Source organism: Toxotes jaculatrix, chromosome 9, assembly GCF_017976425.1.
Source record: "Toxotes jaculatrix isolate fToxJac2 chromosome 9, fToxJac2.pri, whole genome shotgun sequence".
In the NCBI taxonomy this organism is placed as follows: domain Eukaryota; kingdom Metazoa; phylum Chordata; class Actinopteri; family Toxotidae; genus Toxotes; species Toxotes jaculatrix.
Window position 1 is genome coordinate 21,329,145 of NC_054402.1, and position 19,185 is coordinate 21,348,329.

Here is a 19,185-nt window from a genome sequence, read left to right on the forward strand (position 1 = left end):
AGCTGTTTCATTCCTGTGAGACTAATTGGGAAACAGTATATCCCAGTGGTTAGACATCATCCTTCAGCCAGAGGGACCTACTCTTGCATACTCACTCTGAGAGCGAAACACTGAATCTAAACTAGCTCCAGAGTCTCTGTTTGAAAACTGGATTCTTACATCGATCAATATCAAAATGCCCTAAACATGCTCAATAATACTTTCAAAAACTTTAAGCAAGAGGTTAGGTTTTCTAAAATGTACAAGAATATAGATATGCACTGTGTGTTGTGTTCTGTGTTCTGTGTGTGTGTGTGTGTGTGTGTGTGTGCGTGCGTGTGTGTGTGTGTGTGCAGCCACATGTATTAACATGTAGTATAAAATGAGATCCTACGTCATTCTCAGAGGTGCCGCACAGGCTGCAGGACTTGCACTCGATGCACTGCCAGCGATAAGTCCTCACCGCAGCCGTCATGTTCACTGTGAACTGCAGACAGGATGGGTGGCCTGGGTGCACACACACACACACAGACACACACACACAGACAGACACACACCAAGCACACGCCCACACAATGTTTTTCACTATCACTCTGTGTTTTGAGGACAGTGATCCATCATCCACCTATTCTATCTATCCATCAGATTATTTACTTCATACACGGGATTTATGTATATTTGAAGTGGAATTCAACAGTGGTGTTTAGCCGATGTAAACATTATATTACTTGAGATGGCAGAAAAAATTTTCTGGACAGCATTTTTTTGGTAACAAACTCCAAAACAACAGTTTAGCCAGTATAACAGGAAAATAAATTGTCCTTAGCTAATGCAGTCCATTTAAACTGCAATTTAAAAAATGTCTCTATTCTGTGCCTTTTGTTCATTTTATCCTGGTACTTGCTGTTACATGATCACGTAAATAGAAATATTATGTTATCCTTATTTCCTGACCTTCATTTGTCTTCTTTGTGAGTGGTTATAAAGACGAGGACCATACCAATGTTTTGCATGCTTTAGCCCATTCACTACAAGCCACGTACATCATTTTTGGTTCTCTTTTTTTTTTATTTTTCAGATGAAAAGAAACATTTGGGGAAAAATATAAACAGTACATGCAATAAGTACACAAATTCTGCATCATATACACTGCAATCTCTGCATGTATACAGAACAGAAAAAAAAGAATACAACCATATATCAGCTCTAATCCAATAAAATTTACTGCAAAACCAAAATACACATTAAGGGGAGACCATTCTCTCACATGTTCATTTAAGTTCCTTGTAATACATGGGAGACTTTCTCAGAAGGAGAAATAGACAGTGGTTTATAATATTACAATTGTAAAGGAGGCTGGTGTACAAAAAAGCCAGGATTGAAAGTTGTGCAACAAGATTTTAAACAATTTATGTATTTTTGCCAGACAATGAGGTCACACCAAGATTACATTTTATTGAATCCATTAATATTTTAATGTCAAGAAATGTCTCTGTTTGACAACATTGTGATCAATGGTCATGACCACATTAAATGAACATAAGTGCCAGATTGAGCATGAAAGTTCATTCCTGACCTTGGAGACAGTAGTTTGACAAGACATGCCAGAGTGTTTTTGTACTTCTGGCACAATGCACAGCATGTATCATCATGTATTGCATATACTGGGAGGGAGCTGCATGTAATTTGTTGTAATTGTATTTCATGTGATTCATCTAATCTATTTGACATTCTCTGTACTATACAAAACTTTACAAAACCTCAAAGCTCTCAACTCTGAGTAAAGTGTTATCAGTCATGAAAAAACGGATTATATTGTATATAGAATAGCACTTATTATCTTATTGGGTGATGATACTTTCAAAATAAGATTTTAAAGCTGATTTATATTCCTGCCACTTTCACACTTCTCAAGGAGCAACAGAAGTGTTTTTGAGAAAATGAGAAATTCTTCTTGTACAGAAGATTTGAGTACATTGTACGTTACAGCCACTGTTTTCCAAAGCATGCCATGTAGATTAAGACGTTCTAATGTGTTGTCCACCTTTGAGGCTGCAATGGCTTTCTATTCCTATCCATACAGAAGGAAAGTCAACTTGCAGAAAATAAGTAAAGAAAAATAATACAGCACATTTTATTTTGTAAGTTATGTCATTCCTGAACGGTAATACAGCAGAGATCAAATAAATCTGCATTTAACCCTAAGACAAAAACATAACTTACACAAATGAAAGCAGGTATGCATTTCATTTTTGTGTGCCACGGCCTTTAAGGACAATAACCAGCCAAACTAGTACACAGTAATATGTAGATACCTTCTGTAAGCTAGTGTTACGCTAACTGCTGAAAGTCACAGATAGTGTGAGATGATGCTAACTTGCTGGCTAGCACTGTATATTATAATTATAATATATTATAAATAAGTTCTTTTACACACCAATGCAAATACCAAAACATACATATATGTTTTGGTATTTGCATTTTTGTCTGGAAAATCTCCAAAAAGGTTTATGCTGCATGTATTTTGTCCTTCAGGGCCACTGTCTCAGGTCAGTTTCAAATCTCTGCAAATTGGTTTTCAAACTGTTGTCAAAAATGGAAACCAATGGCTAGCTGGAAAGGTCAACAAGCTCAAAAATGTGAAACGTTACATCAAATGGTTATTAATATGATTACGAATACTGTACATGATTTGTAGTAGATGGGCTGAAACAAAAAAGCACTGGTATGGTCCATCCATTTTAAGCGTCACAGGAAGCCAAACTTGCATTTAGTTATGTAGCAGATATGAAATCTAAACTCCACAAAGGAAGCGTTTCAAAATTGTGCATCAACAGAGGACTTCCTTCCTCCTGCCAATCATCCCCTTCAGCGGAGCCCTACCTGAGCGTCCACAGTCCGCACAGGAGATGAGGTCTTCGGGACAGCCGGTCTTCTTTGAGCCTCCGAGGCAGAAGTCGCAGTAGCCATTGGCGATCACTGAACCGTCCGCTGCTTTCTTGGCTGGAAGAAGAAAAACAAAAAGAGAGGCGAGTAAGGAAAATGGGGATTTTAGCTTGATCCCTCCTGGGCTCTTGGAAGAGGGGGATGAAGAGTGTAAACTCATAAGTCAGTGTTATGAAATGTTGCCCTGGAGTGAAGAAGCTGTATCAACCTCGAGACAGAAAGACAGATTGGAGAGGGAGAGTCTATAAAAGTACTGACTTATCAATAGAACGGTGGCCACCAAGGTGTGCTGAGAAAGATAAAACATCATTGACAGAGTACTGACAGAGAGTGATTAGAGGTAAAATGCTGAGATGTAAGACAAAGAAGAAGAAAGAAGATCTGTAGCTAAGTCCCCGTTGCAAGACTGTACACAATGCTCGGTCTCTTTCTCCTTTTCCATCTGTTTGCTTTGGTGAAAACAAGCATTGGTGCAGGCCTGTGCTGGAACCTGGGACTCACCAAACCCCATCTCACCCAGGAAGTGAGAGTGGAGGGGACAGGGAGGAACAGAGAGGGAAGTCCTCTGGGAGCCCATGGGGTCTGGTAAATATTATCTGGAGAGGAGGAGGAGGAGGAAGAAGAGGAGGAATTGAAGGAACACTGGAGTGTGTGAGTGTGTGTGTTTGAGTAGGGAGGCTGCCGGGACAGACCTGCCGTCATGCTGAGCGCAGAGAGGCAAGTGCTCCACGTGAAGCCGTTTCATAATAATTATTAACAAGAGAGAAATTCCCCTTGCCTGCCTGAGTGCTGTGTATATATCTGTGTGTGTGTGTGTATATGTGTGTGTTCCACATCTATCCCCCCCATCCTTCTGTCTGTCTGATTGTTGGTCTGCCTGCCTGTCTGCCTCCTGCCTGTCTTACTGCTGTTGATTGCATAATCTCTTTAATGGAAGCAATCACATAACCACTGCGGACTATTCTGTATGTGCGCTTTCTTCTCTAAGATGTAATGCACTGGCAGGTCCTTCACAATGACTCACTGGACAGGATAGAGCAACAATGAATACAATAGAGTGGATAACACAGGTACACAGTATACATGTAGGCATGCATGGAAAGCCATGCATCCCACAGAAAGACAGAAGACAGGTATGTAGACAAACAGTGCTGTAGGTGATACTGTTGGTGTGTGAGTGTGTACACAAGAGAGACAGAGAGAGGTCATTAATCCACCCATTTCAGGGTGGAGTCTTGTTTGGCCGGAAGGGGAAGGGGGAGAGGAGAGGGTGAATTTGATGGAAAAGAGGGTGAAAAGGGAAGGAGGAGTGAGAGAGAAGGGAGAGAGAGATTGGGTTTCTACTCCACAGGGTCTGGCTTTAATCCTCTGAGAAATAAAATAATAAAAAAAAACCTCTCTGATCAGGATGAGACAGAAAGACACACAGAGAACAGAGGAGGGGAGGGAAATGATAAGCTGTACCTGCTACTGCAGAATTCAACAGGGTTACGCTGAGCAAAAAAAACACGAGAAACAGGCTGTCATTTATAGTGTGAGAATGCAGCTGCATGGGACTTTAGTGCTGGGCTGTGCACTTTCATACAGTGGTATACTGAACTGAGTGGGCCGTCTTGACGTTGGCTACAAACAAGCACTACCTCCAGAGTACCTGACACAGTGTAGTACTTCAACACAGATGGCTCCATCCTCATAATTCTCAATAATCTTGTTTGCCAGTGATAATATTATGAGATCTTGCTGGTGTCAGCTTTTTCAAATGATGAGTTTTTTTTTTTAACCTGCACATCATCAGGCCTGTGTGCTGCGTGGGTTAGACAGATATGTCCTGGCCTATTTTTTGTATCCCTTTATAAATATCATCAGATATTGATAACCTTTGTCTTCCACTAGGAGGCATCTTACTGTCTAACTAGTAGTAATAGAAGAAATATTTAGGCCATACATGTATATATTGGTTAAAATAAGCAATGCAGAGCAGTGAATCAAGCTAGTATGGGCTGATCTCCATTGAAATAGTGCTATGTTTTACATCACATATGAATATGAATATCTGTATCAGTCTAAACCTGTGGTGGACTGACCCACAGACATGACTGACCATGAGAGCAACACTACTAACATGGCTAAAGAGTAGGATGTTCAGCAGCTCATTCTACTGAGCATACAGCAGCTATATAAGTGTATTTACTTTTTAAGAAACTAACACAGCCAGATGTTTACTGAGTGTAGCAGAAGGACGTATAAAACTTCGGAGACATATGTGGCGTGCAGGCCTGGAGCCAATGCAAACACGTTTTTGTCTACTTGTACTGGTCAAACAAATTGCTTTTATCTTCACTGCTTTTATTTGGACTCGCTGCTGCTGATTGGGCCTCACAATCCCTGGTGGGATAAACTAGTCAGGCACATGTGGATAGCACATACACACACACACACATACACACACACACACACACACACACACACACACACACACATACACACACACACACACAAATAAAACGCATTCAGGCTGCATTTTATCTGTGTCTGTGCACGACTGCTATGTGTGTGCATCTCTGCACTTTTACATTCATGTCTGCTTGCATGGAAGTGCGTGTGCGTGTGTGCGTGCTTGGAGGCCCCAGAGAGTGAATCAGCAGGTCCTGACGCATGTGAGTGAGCCGGGGCTGCCCGCTGGCCTGCCTGTGTGAAGGAAAAAACTCCATCAATGATTAAACGCCTGCGGCCATGTTTCAGAAGCCGCCTGCAACCGCAGACACGCCATCGCTGGCTATGGGAGGGAGGGATGAGGGCAGTGATAGAGAGAGAGAGAATGAAGAGGAGTGAGCTAATGAGCAAAAATAAAAGAGATATATGCCCGGTTGGGGGAAAAATGAAAGACTGAACAAAGAAAGATGGCACAAGTCAGGTGGTTCTTTTTGCTTTCTCTTCTAACCCCCTCGTTACCTTTCCCTCTCCTCCTGTCCCTCTCTGTCTCCAAATGTTTACCTGCTTCACCCTCCTTCCCTCCTCTCCTTCTTTTTTTTTTACTTCCATATCTCTTTCCTTTACCTGACCCTCCCCCCCTCTCCCTCCCTCCCTCCCTCCTCTCCCTCCCTCCCTCCTCTCCTCTTCCAATTACCAGGAGGAGTATGAGCAGAACCGCACACTTCACAGCTTTCAAGTGTTGGAGAGAGATCCTCCTGGGAATTATCCAGCAAGAGATGAATCCTCAAATGCCCCCCCAACACCTACCTTTACCCATCCTTCCTCCCTCACTGCTTTATAATTTCTCGCTCCCCCTGTCTCATTTTCTCTCCTTTCCTCCTCCATGCTGCTCCTTCGTTACCTTGCATTGTTATTTTGCTCTCTGAGCCACCTCTTGCCCCACTCCTGTTTCAACTTCAACATCTCTCCTCACTTTTAACAAAATAATTATAGGTTCTGACATTTCTTATTTTATTTCTTTTATGACTGTATTAATATTATTATTGATGCATTCAGAGGTTTGATAAAGAAACACATAAAAGCTGAAAAACTGAGAAACTGTGGTTCTCTGTGTGGACGAGAGGACAAAAGAAAGAAGAGGGAGAAGAGTAGATGACAATGGAGAAACTCCAAAAGCTAAAATCCTTACATTTAAATCACTTCACTATACATCACATGAAAAGCATGTATGTCCAAAACTTTAACTTTTCAGGAGCTTACAATCTTGATAATAAAATTGATTTTAAATGTTAAGCTTTAAAAAGGAGGAGAATGGTCTCAACCCATAAAGAAACATCTGATTTAAAAATCATAACATTTCACATAACATGTTTTCAAAGGACAGCAACAGTTCTTGCCTGTTGGCACTGCAAAAATATACCCATTTAAATTAGGCTTTTCCTTTTGAGTCAGGATAAGAAGAACATTTCTTACATTGTGTAATAAAAAAACAGCAACACACACACAAAAAGAAGATAGATATGAGAAAGTACAGGACCAACAAAAATGACAAAGTTGTGACCTTGTGTCTGTGTCCTCATCGTCTGTGGCATCCTCCTTCACTTTCTTCCTCCAGTAACACCCTTTCTCTCTACCCCTCCAACCTCTGCTCTTCCTCCCCCTTCTCCTCTCTCTCCTCCATCTCCTTCCCAGATTCTGACCTGGAACCAAACCACAGCCTGACTCTGGCTGGTCAATAATCTCATCCTCTGGCCAGCCACGGTGGAAGCCTCATCAACTTAGCGCTCCCATCCGAAGGGAATTACCACTGCCTCCACACACACACACACACACACACACACACACGCACCTAGACATACACTCACGTGCAAACAAACTCACCTGTTGACTTTTCTCACTTTCTCTTCCACCTCACTTTTTGCATTTTCTCGTCTTTTTCCTCCTGTTTCTGTCTCTGCCTTCTCCTTGGTTTGTTGCATACTTAACATTTGCATGACATTTACTTGAACTGATCAAAGTGATTTAATATGCTTCTTTCAACTTCTATTATATTCTGTTTGGTTGTGTAGATAAAGGTAAGCTCAGCTGTTAACAAAGAAAGAGTTGCCATGGTTACAGACATCACAAAAATACAAAACTTGGTTAATCAAGGCTGCAGTTTAGATGGGAATTAACAAGAAACGGTTGAGTGTGAATGTTTTCACTTTCAGTGTAACTGTTCCTCACAATTACCGAAGGCAGCAAACACGTCACTACTGCAGGTGTAGATGGGAGGAAGGAGTGAGGATGAGGAGGAGATACAAAGGTGGAGGAAGAAGAGAAAAAGGAGGAGGCACCGAAGGATTTCAAGAACAGATGAGCCAAGTGACAGAAAGAGAGAAAAAGAGAGAGAGAGAAGAAGAGGAAGAGGAGGAGGAGGAAGATAAGGAGGCACGAAAGGGGGAGAGAAGGAAAGGAGGCGAAGAAAGTGGCTCCCGTTGTATCGGAGCAGCGGTGTGTGAAAACACACACTCTGCACTCCTGTCGCCTCGCTGCTTAATGAGGAGAGCCTCTCAGGAGCAGCGCACGCACACACAAACACAACGAGAGCACACACACAAAGATGAAACACACCCGCAGCCACATACATACAGTAGAGTGCGAACACACACACACATACACTTAAAGATTTACAACCAAGCCTTTGCATAATAACTTTTGCCGTCCAGTTTCAGCCCCATCCCCCACTTGCTCTCTTTAATGTGATGAATGAGAGTCCCTGTAACCCTCGTCCAGCCGCACGCACACACACACACACACACACGCACACACACACACACACACACACACACACACACACACACACAATTATAGTCACAAATACTGTGAAACAATCTACCATGAAACAAAGAGATAAACAAATGGACAACATACAGAGCACAGATTAAAATCACATACATGCACATTCACATGGTCACAAATCCCAAATTCTCAAGGAGACATCTTCAGGTTTTTTTATGCAGACAAGGAGGCAGAGATGCAGTCAGATGGAAACCGTCAGTCACAGATGAAAAGTCACTGCCTTCCCTTCTCTCTCTCTGTCTCTCTCTCTCTCTTGCTGTCTTGCTCCCCTCACTCTTTCTCCCATCCTCTTCCTCCCTCTTCCTCTTTCATGCGTTCTCATTATTGCTGCTGCTCTCTCTGCCTCTGATTCGATCTCTTCTCTGCGCTTCATTGTGCTACATTTTTTTCACTTTTCTTTCCTTATTATTTCGTTTCTCTATTTTTTTCTTTACTCTCGAAGAGGAAATTGGAACTCTTTCCTGCCATCCATCTGTTGTCACTCTAATGCCTGCACCAGCGCCATGTTCAGTTCTTCCTCTATTTTTCCTTCATTTCTGCTGCTTATCCATTCCTGTACCCAACCAACCTACCTCACCCTTACACACACACACACACACACACACACACAAGTACTACTTTCACTCATGTCCAGTCAGCAGGTTGCGTAACTCCCAGTGCATTGTGGGTCTGGATGCATGCATTTGTGTGTGCGCGTGTGCAATGTGAGCTTGTGTGAGATGACATTGCAAAGGAGAGAGGACAGAGGCAGTTTTGGTGCATAATAAAACTTGATCTATGGTTGCTTTGTAATCACACTGACCCGCAGAAACAGACACACACACACACACACACACGCACACGCACACGCACACACCATCCGTAAGGCTCTGCAGTCTGCAGATATGTGCACATTTAGCAAATAGACACACATGCAAGTAAATCAGACACACACACACAAACGCAGCAACTCCCCCATAAATCATGAATGCAAAGAAATCACACATAGACAAAAACACACACACAGCATATGCCTCTGTGTCTGGACACTTTGTGCACATGTACTCACATTTGCACACACTTAAAAACAGCCACTTAGCCAGGCTTGTGTCCCTGTCGATGAAGAGTTAAAATGCAAATTATTAATCCTATTTTGTTCCAGGGAGAGAGCCGACCGGGAATGTGACTGTGAAATCCTGTTTGAATTGTGCCCAGCCTCACATGGTCCACTATACTATATGTCAGCCCTGCACTGTCATGTGGAAATGTCAAATCACCAGTCAGGCTAAGACAAAATATAAGCTTGAAAAGGGAGACTTTTTACAAAAATAAAAACATTTGAAGTGGAAATCTGCAACCCATTTTATGTGGTATTTGTGCACTGAAATGGGGAGTTTGAGTTTCTGTAGGTGGTGCCGTTTTCTTTGTGTGTTCAGTCATGGTAGCTATCGCTGCTTGTGCTAACTACCAATTAGATTTTCATTCCAAACAAACCAGACTTGTAAAAAGGCATCATTTGTGTGCATGAGGATGTTCTCCAGGAATAATACAGTAATTTGACAGAGTTTAGACCAGAATGTGCAAAAGTTAAATCACTATTGCATTTTGTCAACTGATGTTTGGGCATTTTTATTACAGCAGAAATAATTTATGAATGTGGCATGTATGAAACTGTTGCACTGATTCTTATTTCCTCCTCTTCCTCCTCCTTGCTGTGTTTTACAATTACATTCAGTCACAGACAGAAAAACAGACAACAGGAGATGGATAGAGGGTGAGGATGGATTTAGGGTTGGGGGTGGTGGGTGGAATTGGTGGTGGTGTTGGTGGGGTGGGGGGGGGGGGGGGGGGGGGGGGGGGGGGGGGGGGCGGCTGTGGTAGTGTGGGGGCTTATCCAAACATGGCCAAGACAACTGAGGAACCACAAAACAACCAGCCAGCAAGCCACAGTACCACATCTTAAGACAGAATACCAAATGAAGCAGACTCCAATATTACCCTGCCTTCACCATTCCAACTGTCTGGGGGAATCTATATGATGAATCATGAAGAGATTTTTTTTTCTTTTTTTTTTTCCTCAGTCTGTACAACTCTCTGCTTCTCGCTCTGCTTCTCTCTTTGTCTGTTTTCTCTCTCTCCTCCCATTCTTTATGTTATTTTTAATGAACTCCTCTGTGCCCCCTCTGCTCCTTCCATACTTCAACTTCTTTCATTCTTCTTCTTGATTCTTTCTCTCTCCTCTCTTTCTTCCTCCTTCCCTCCATCCCTCCCCTTTTCTATTCTCTCCATATCTCTCCTCCCTCCCTCCCTCCTCTACCATCTCTCTCTCCCTCTCTCTCTTTTCAATGTACATAACAGTGTACTCTTTAGGAGGGAGCCCTGGCGGTATCTATGGCAACCGGATTGCTAGGCAACAGCCGTTTCTCCCTTCCTTTCCTGTGCCATGCAGCAGCGGCAACAATCAACCAATCAAAAAGCTGAGGAGGCATGCCGGTGTACGTGAAAAGTTCAGAACACATCCAGAAAGCACCGCATGCTCTATCTCTCCACATGTGCTGTCTGAACATGTAGAAATATGACATACATGTACGTCAAATCTTATGACAAGCTTTGGCATTCTCCACACTTAAAATCTGATCGTCACTTTTACATTTTGAGAGCAAAAAAACCCCCAAAAATCATTACAAATCCATAGAAACACTGAGAAGATTTAGAGCAAAGGGTGACTTTGAAATGTAGCCCTTTACAATCCTGACCAAATAACAGAATAACAGAATAATAGAAGTTTTGGTTGCATTCGACGCAAATATTTAACAGCTTACAAAACTCGGTGAACTGACAAAGACTAGCAGAGAAACATATCTGTATCTGCCCAGTGACACTGCTATAAATGGCAATGTAACAGCTAAAGCAATAAACACAAGAGCTGGAATCTTAGCACACTTCAAATCGCCTTTGCTGTATTATTCAGGAGAGAAAGACAGATGTAAAGAGAGGGAAAAACCAGAGGAGGTGGTGGGCATATGGAGGGACAACAGACACAGACTGGGGAGTGGCCATTTTAGGTTGATCAGCGGTGGTTTATATTGATGTTGGTTGATCAAAATTCGTCCTTCACTCCTCTGTCTGCAGACAGCAAGAGGAGGACGGGAGGCCATTTTGAGACACATGGCAAAAAACTGGAGAGGGGAAAAAAAAAACACAACAACCAACAATGGTGAGTAGGAACAGAGGGACGCTGACCTTCAAAGGGCTCAATTACATGTCTCACACACACACACACACACACACACACACACACACACACACACACACACACACACACACACACACACACACACATATACACACTCAAAGTTGGGCATGATTGCCCATACAGCACATTCACTCGACTCAGTGGCAGACACAAGCACAAACACACACACACACACACTCACACCAAAAGAAACGAACATCTACTGTATATGTGTGTGTGTGAGTGTATGTGACTGTGTGTGTGTGCATGTGTGTGTTGTGTGCATTTTTAGACACACACAGTCAGAGCGTCCCCGCTGCTCCACACCGTAGGACCGTCTGTCCGTCCAGATAAAGTGGCCTCTGAATCTCAGTTCTGATTTGAGAAGGGGGATTTAATGACAACTATCCCCCCCACCCCCCGGCCCCTACCTCCCCCCTCCCTCTCTCTACCTCCCCCTCTGCCTCTCTTTCTGTCTCTCTGTCTTTCTTTTATGTCTCGCGTTCATTCATTCACAGTTGCTGTTTCTCTACGATAGTCTTTCTTGCAATTTATTTATCTTATTTCTGCTATTTCACTATTTTACACTCCCTTTCTCATATACCTCTCTCCCTCTCCCTCTCTCTTTATTCCTCTCTCTCTCTCTCTCTCTCTCTCTCTCTCTCTCCATACCCACAAAACCAATTTTCAGGTGGACACTGCAGGGCCGACCTCTAAAGTAAACATCCCCCTTATTCATCCCACTTCTCCTCAGCCTCCTCCTCTTCTTCTTCTTCTTCTTCTACCCCCACCCCTCCCACCATCACATCAATGCCAAAAGAGAACCCCCCACACCTCCGCCCTCTATCCTACTCTCCCTTCCTCCTCCCCCTCCCTCCTTCTCCACCTCCAACCTTCTTCTTCTGTTTAGAAGAAGTAAAAGAAGGTTTAAAAAAAAAAGCATAGTATGTGGTGCAGTCATGAATTTTAATGGCGCTGATCATGTTGAGTAAACAGTACATCGGCTTGGATCCAGATATAAGGAGAGGTTTAATAGTGGTGGCTGATTTTGGTGTTGGTGCTCAGGGGGGAGTGCATAGACACAAAACAAAGAAATAAATTAAAAGAAAACCCAAAGCTGGATGATGGATGAAGCAAAATGAGAGAGAGGAGAATGGAAAACGGGAGGCAGAACAGGAGAGGAGAGGAGGGTTAAGTGAGGTTGCGGAGCAAGAGGAGAAGAGGAAAGTAGTGAAAGATGGACGAAGAGAAAGAGAGGGAAGGAAAATCTCATCTCCTGGTGGAATAATCTGCCATTTATCACACTGATGGAAAAACAGGGGAGTGAGAAAGGAGCTGGACGAGGCTCATAAAAGACAGAGTTTTTTAGGTTTTTGTGTGAAGTTTTAGCTTACACTTGTGTTGTGGATGCTGCATACATACTATAGCGTCTAGACAGTTTCTTGAGCAAGAATATAGCATGAATTATGCATGCAGGGCTGCTCTGATTTGGGGGAGCCATATTAATATTATTACATATGTGGCAATATACTGAAGGGTGGAGGAGTCTTCTCCTTCATAACACTCAGCAGATTGGGGAAAGCTATAATGGCACATGGACACACACACACACACACACACACACACACACACACACACACAAACACACATTAATGTATCCACACTCACACATATGAACACACTCACGGAGCCATGCATGTGTGCTTGTGCGTGGGGACACACACACACACATACATACATACACACCAACCAAAAAGGCTAAGCTTCCTTTTTCATTTCAGCAGAGAAGATTGCATTTTCTGAGGCCGTGTGTGTGTATGTGTGCGTGTGTGTGTGTGTGTGTCTGTGTGTGTGTGTGTGATTACTGACTGTTTGGGAGGGAGTGATGGGGGATATTAAACGATTCAAATGCCGTCTCTCTTGCTCTCCTCCACTGGAGAGACCTAAGACTGCAGCATGGCCACACACACACACACACAGACACACACACACACACACACACACGTACTGGGCCAGTCTGTTCTGTCAGACAGGCCAATTTAAAAACACACACTGCCAATTAACTGAGAGGCGGCATAGTTTCAGTGTGGACATTGTTGCAGTGCAGCATACACCGATAATGTGGATATGTGTGTTTTTGTGTGTTTATCTGTGTTCTATTCTGAGCAAATTGCTTGTTTTAAGACCAGGAGGAACAAAGAAAGTGGATGAATAGTCTGTGTTGTCTTTTCAAATGTCCACAGCTATTTCTTTTGGTTTTTATGAGTGTGAACCACTGTAGCCATTTTACTGACAATTACTGACCAAAACACAATCTCCTGCAGGATAAATGCATACTATTATCCTTAAAAGAACTGTTCATAAACAAACAACACACACAGACAGACGACAACACCGAACAAAAACCACACGCTGATAGAAAACTGGCCCTCGGGGTGAAAATAAAGAGCCACAAAGAAACAAAGACAGCAAGCAATTTGGTTGGTGTGGACGCTGCAGCTGACAGGAGGAGCAGGTCCGAGTCATGACCTGTTCATAGAAACCTAAATATTTCCTTTACTTGTTGTTCAATGCTATTTGTCTCTTATGGTACCCATTAGCAGAACCTTTGTAGCCCTGTGATAACTGCAGTCTTGGGATGCCTACAACCAATGCTTTGTTCAATGCTTTTTACTGTATAAGTGATCTTTGGACTATCTTGCTTCACTCTTTAAATGCTTGTACAAATCTATGTCCCCTCTAGGTTTTGCACAGGGCCCCTTTACAGCTTCAGGAAGTCTGCCAATATTCAGTATCTCTCACACTTACTTCCTGCAGTCGATCTGATTAAATACAAGCCAAAAGTCCCGTAAGGAATGATGTGACATGAGGTGAAATCCACACTGACATTTAACGTGAGTAAATTCACTAGACATTATTCATGATGGACATTATAACTTGTCAAGACCTGGTTTCTGTTTCCCAAAAGCAACTTAAGGTTTGGATGGTCTTAGCCCATATACTTACAATTGGACCAAGAGCATCTGAGCCTTGGATGCTTTTGAGAAACAGGGTTTGTACACACTGACTTATTGGAACATATAAATGAAATGGAAATCATTAATGTCAGTTTCACCCGTGTTGTTCCTGCTACATATCAGAATGTATGATGTGAGAAAAAATAAATAAAGGATAACAGATTGTACTCTTCCTCCTGATGACACTATTCCCATACCTTCAAAACCCTTATGTTATGATTATGTTCGATGACAATGTTTTGTTTTTTTTTTGTTTGTTTTTTTTTCCTCAACTACAGTATGTTTAAAGTCAGATAAAACCTCCCCATCCTCACTTTCAGCCTTGCTTTATATAGCTGTCGAGACATTTCAGTCAAAACCACAAATGTGAACCTCTTGTTGGAACTAGAGGAAAAGTCAGAGGATGAACAGAGTTATTGGGATTCATGAATGCCTGTGCAAAATCTCATGCCAATCCATTCAATAGCTGTTAAGATACTTCTGTCTGCACCCAAAGTGGTTCACGACCAGCTGACAAACCAACACTGGCAGGCTATAAAGCCATGCCACTAGCATGGTTGAAAACACTTGGATTGTATTCATTTTTGATTTACCACAAAAACATCTGTTCCCCACCTCTCTGCATTTGCATACATTCTTACACTGTCTGGAAAGAAGCGCTGGAGGCATTAGCAAGCTATACCAAGGGTCTTCATTATAAATACTTCATGATATTCTGGACCAGCACATTAACGGATACTCATTAAGCCTGTGATAGCTGCAGCCATACTGTGTAGCGTAAATTGAAAGTTACAAAATGCAGCGAGTATGACTGGTGTTTGTTCGCTGACAGTTATTTAGCTGAGTGTTGATTGAAAGGTTGTTAGTTCTCTCACTGAGCTGATGTGTCTTTGCAGGAGCTGTTGAAACAGTCTTAAGTGTTGCATTAACTCAGATGGGTGATGACAGATGGAAACACTGGAGTGATGTTTGTCTTTACACTCTCAGAGTAAGACTAAAATTGATAATTTTTGCTGTGATGGTCACTTGTGTATATATATATATATATATATATATATATATATATATATATATATATATATATATATATATATATATATATATATATATATAGATAGATAGATAGATAGATAGATATGATTCCCTGTGCTTTTTGGCAGCTGACTCTGCTTTCTAACTGACTCTCAGACCTTTTAATACAAGAGGTCTGACAGTGACTTTAGCCCTGGGCAAAAGCAGCCCAGAGAGTGAAAGCTTTAATTTTACATTGTTTAAAAAAACACATAAAGGGTAGAAAAAGGTAGAATTACCCTTGAGCAAAGTTAGCCGTGGGCCGACCATGCAAATATTGAGGTGTCATGTACAACCACCAATCGACTTGGAGCCGCAAATTCTGCTATGGATAGGAGACAACAGGCTTAAGTGTGTCTGTCAGAATAAAACCAGTAAGTTTTCATGGAAATGGTGCATATGTTGCAGGTCTATTCAATGCATGTTTTTCCCATTTGTTCCCATTCATATTAGGCTGCTGTGACATAATCCTTGCTGTCACTGTTGCCTCCACAGACACTCTTATCTTCAACTGTGGCTGTATAAACACATTACTGCAAAAATGAATAAAACAGAAGGAAATTACACAGAACTGTGTTTTTGTGTCATTAACTAATGAATTAATAACATTTTGTTCTTTCCACTTCCTCTTCCTCTTGGTCTTTTCAGGATGGTCTGATCTGTTAAATGTTGCTTAACCATCAATAACATTAAATAAAAATTCCATCCATAAATGAAATGTCAGTTCACCAAAGCTAACATCTGACCCTTGTTTAACCCAGTTCAAGAAGTGGGTTGAGAAGCCAGGTCAGATGACTTGCACTGGCCTAGTTTCATCTACCACAAACACAGTTCAAACCTGCGTCACTGCATCATTCTGAAAAGGGAGGAATCTGTTGGAACTGAAGAAATCAGCTCAACCCAGTATCTCCACTGGGAGAAATCTTATCTTTTATCCACACAAGTGCAAACTTTGGATTTAGCTCAGTCAGCACAGTAACTATCTGTAATGCTGCAGGAGGAACTCCGGGACAATCAATAGTTCTTGATAATATTCTGATTATTAAGGCCTGCAGGAATGACCCTGAAAAAAAAAAGCTACTACATGTTCATTCTGTAACGGAGGACCCAGAATCAGCCTGTCCAGCCAAAACACTCCATATAAGGTAAATAACAATGGACGACAAAACAAACTGTAGGTAAGTTTAATATTCAGACAGCAGACTCACGCTTGTGGTTGTTCTTGCGCTGGAAGGGTAGTGTGTGTCGCTCTGAGTCTTCTTCCCCCTCCTCATCTGCCAGATGGGTGTGAGTATAATGGTAACTCAGCCCTGGGCGGTTCTTATAGCGCTTTCCACAGACTGGAACACATGCACGGACGGTGTGTAATATTAGTCTTTCTGCACATGCAAGTTCAGAATAGAAGAAACGTAAAGAGAAATGTGTATGAAGACGTAATGTTGCACTCACTGTCACAGACGTAAGGCTTGTCTCTGTCTTCAATGGCAGGCAGTTCTTGTCTCTTTCTCATGCCCCCGACACCGTAGGCCTGCAGCAAAGACACACACACACACACACACACACACACACAAGATCACACATGTACATAAGATACACATGAAAAGTTTAAACTTCCCCACTTGACTCACAAGCACATATGCACACACAGACACAATAAAAGGAGCGTAACAGCACACTCCTCATTTGTGCGTTCAAGTGTCTACACACCCACATATACACATTCATGCACACGCACGTTTGCATTCTAATCATCTGCTCTCAGTGTAAAGCTCCACTTCCAGCAGGAGGGGGCTGATGACACCTAGCAGGGGAGCAACAGCTCCAATTAGCAACCCTGGTGTCTGCGTGTGAGCCTGTGTATGTGTCTGTGTGTATGTGTGTGTCATGCTTTCCAGAATACATTGTTAACACTTGATTATCTTCCCATAGGATGACCAAAAAGAGCACGGAAAAAACCTGTCTGATCTAATCAAAGTTGTTAAAAAAAAAAAAAAAAAAAAAGGTAGTCCCAGCGTGATTTCAATTTCTGGATCCGTTTGCAATAACTGTTGGTTTGTCTGATGACATTTCATTACACAGGCTGGTTTACAAAGAAAGCACAAAATTGTTCCTGATGTTAGAAGTCATATAGACTGTGTGAAATATGTTAAGTCAAATCATCATATCCTCAGACTTGGAATTACAAAACAGTGATATTCTTATAGATGTGATTGCAAATTTATAGACTTTCAGGCAATAACTTTATTGAAAACTGAGCATTCAATGGTTGTGCGCAAGTATTGCACATTAGAAAATCTTATGGGCTGTAATCTTAAACTGCTGTCTAATTCAGAACTGTTTATGCTAATGTACTGTATCTAATGGGCAGGACACTGAACTTTCACCCCAGTTTGACGGTGAGCTTGATGTGGCACATTTTTGCAGACTTAGGCTTCCCTGGCTTCAGTATTCTACACTGACAGCCAAACAGTTGTTGTTGTTGTCTTACCCGTGCTTTGGTACGGTTCTTCCGCTTCGGTACGTCTTCCTCCATCTCGTCCACCTCCAGCTCGTGAGGGAAATCCCCAACAAGCAACTTCTATGGGTGGGATATAGAGGGAGAGAGAGGGAGTGAGGTGGACTGTAAGCCAGGTTGGTTTGTTTCCATTTTTTTCTTTTCTTTCCATCTCAGGCTTCACTTCCTTTTGCATTGCTCCACATGGTCCCATGGATGGTCAGGAAATTGCATATCTCCCTGCTGATTTTGAGAGTGTTTACCAGAGCAGGAAACAACTCTCAGAGTAGAACCATTAACACTAAATATAGCAAAATGTGTCACCATTTCATTGAAATAAACAATTCAATTTACAACTTTCGCTACTGAAGGAGTTCAAAATGCAATTTAGTATTCTACTTCTATAAAGCCAGACTCCCAAGAGGCATAATAAAAAAAGAAAGAACAAAATCAAGCAGGAAAGGTCTGAAATGTCCGGATTTGTACTCCCTAATATGGGTCAAACTCCAAAAACACTTGCTCCTGCATTTTCCATAGATAGCTGCACTTCACTGAGACCTACCTCCTAAATGTCACTTCTGTCCTCCAGTTTATAATACAGGATTTCTATTGGAAACTCTAAGTCACAAATCCAAGGCAAGATAACCCTGATAACACCATCAGGGTCATTTTGACAAAATTTGTAAAATGATCGGAATGTCCCTTTAAGTCAAGACACTTTTAGCTCTTTTGTCCTTGTAGGAAAACATCAACTTTATGTTAAAAGACTTTAAACTGATTGTGGTAAACAGAGAGCAGTAAGATGCTGAAAGTAAAGTCTACCTAAGAGAGCCTGGAGCTTGACTGGAGTTTGTGTATGTCCCAGATTAGAGGCCCTAAACACCACTTCAGCTCTCAAAGAGCTGTGAGGGCCCTTCACTCAGCTGCTGATTGATTAACTGTCCATCTGAGTCACAAGAGTTCAAGAGCAAGGCCGTCTAGTTGGTGAAATACTCAGCCAGAGGAGCATTAAGTTTTTGCTCAGAAGTTACTGAGTGACATATGTTGAATAAAGGATTTCCCTCAAAAAATGATTCACAAGTTTGGTCTGTAAAACACGCGAGTGGATTCCCTGTAAAACACCAAGACTGGCTGCAGTGCAATCACACACACACACACACACACTGTGCCAGGAGGGAGTTGTCAGAGCT

The 19,185-nt window shown here is 42.1% G+C and overlaps 1 protein-coding gene across 1 annotated transcript in view; it reads right to left on the reverse strand.

Moving 5' to 3' along the window:
• dpf1 (D4, zinc and double PHD fingers family 1) overlaps positions 1-19,185 on the reverse strand; it is a 36,491-nt gene that overhangs the window by 1,517 nt on the left and 15,789 nt on the right. Inside the window, 5 exon segments of the mRNA XM_041046323.1 lie at positions 374-486; positions 2,863-2,982; positions 16,710-16,841; positions 16,951-17,029; positions 17,990-18,079. Coding sequence (XP_040902257.1) covers positions 374-486; positions 2,863-2,982; positions 16,710-16,841; positions 16,951-17,029; positions 17,990-18,079 — 534 coding nt within the window.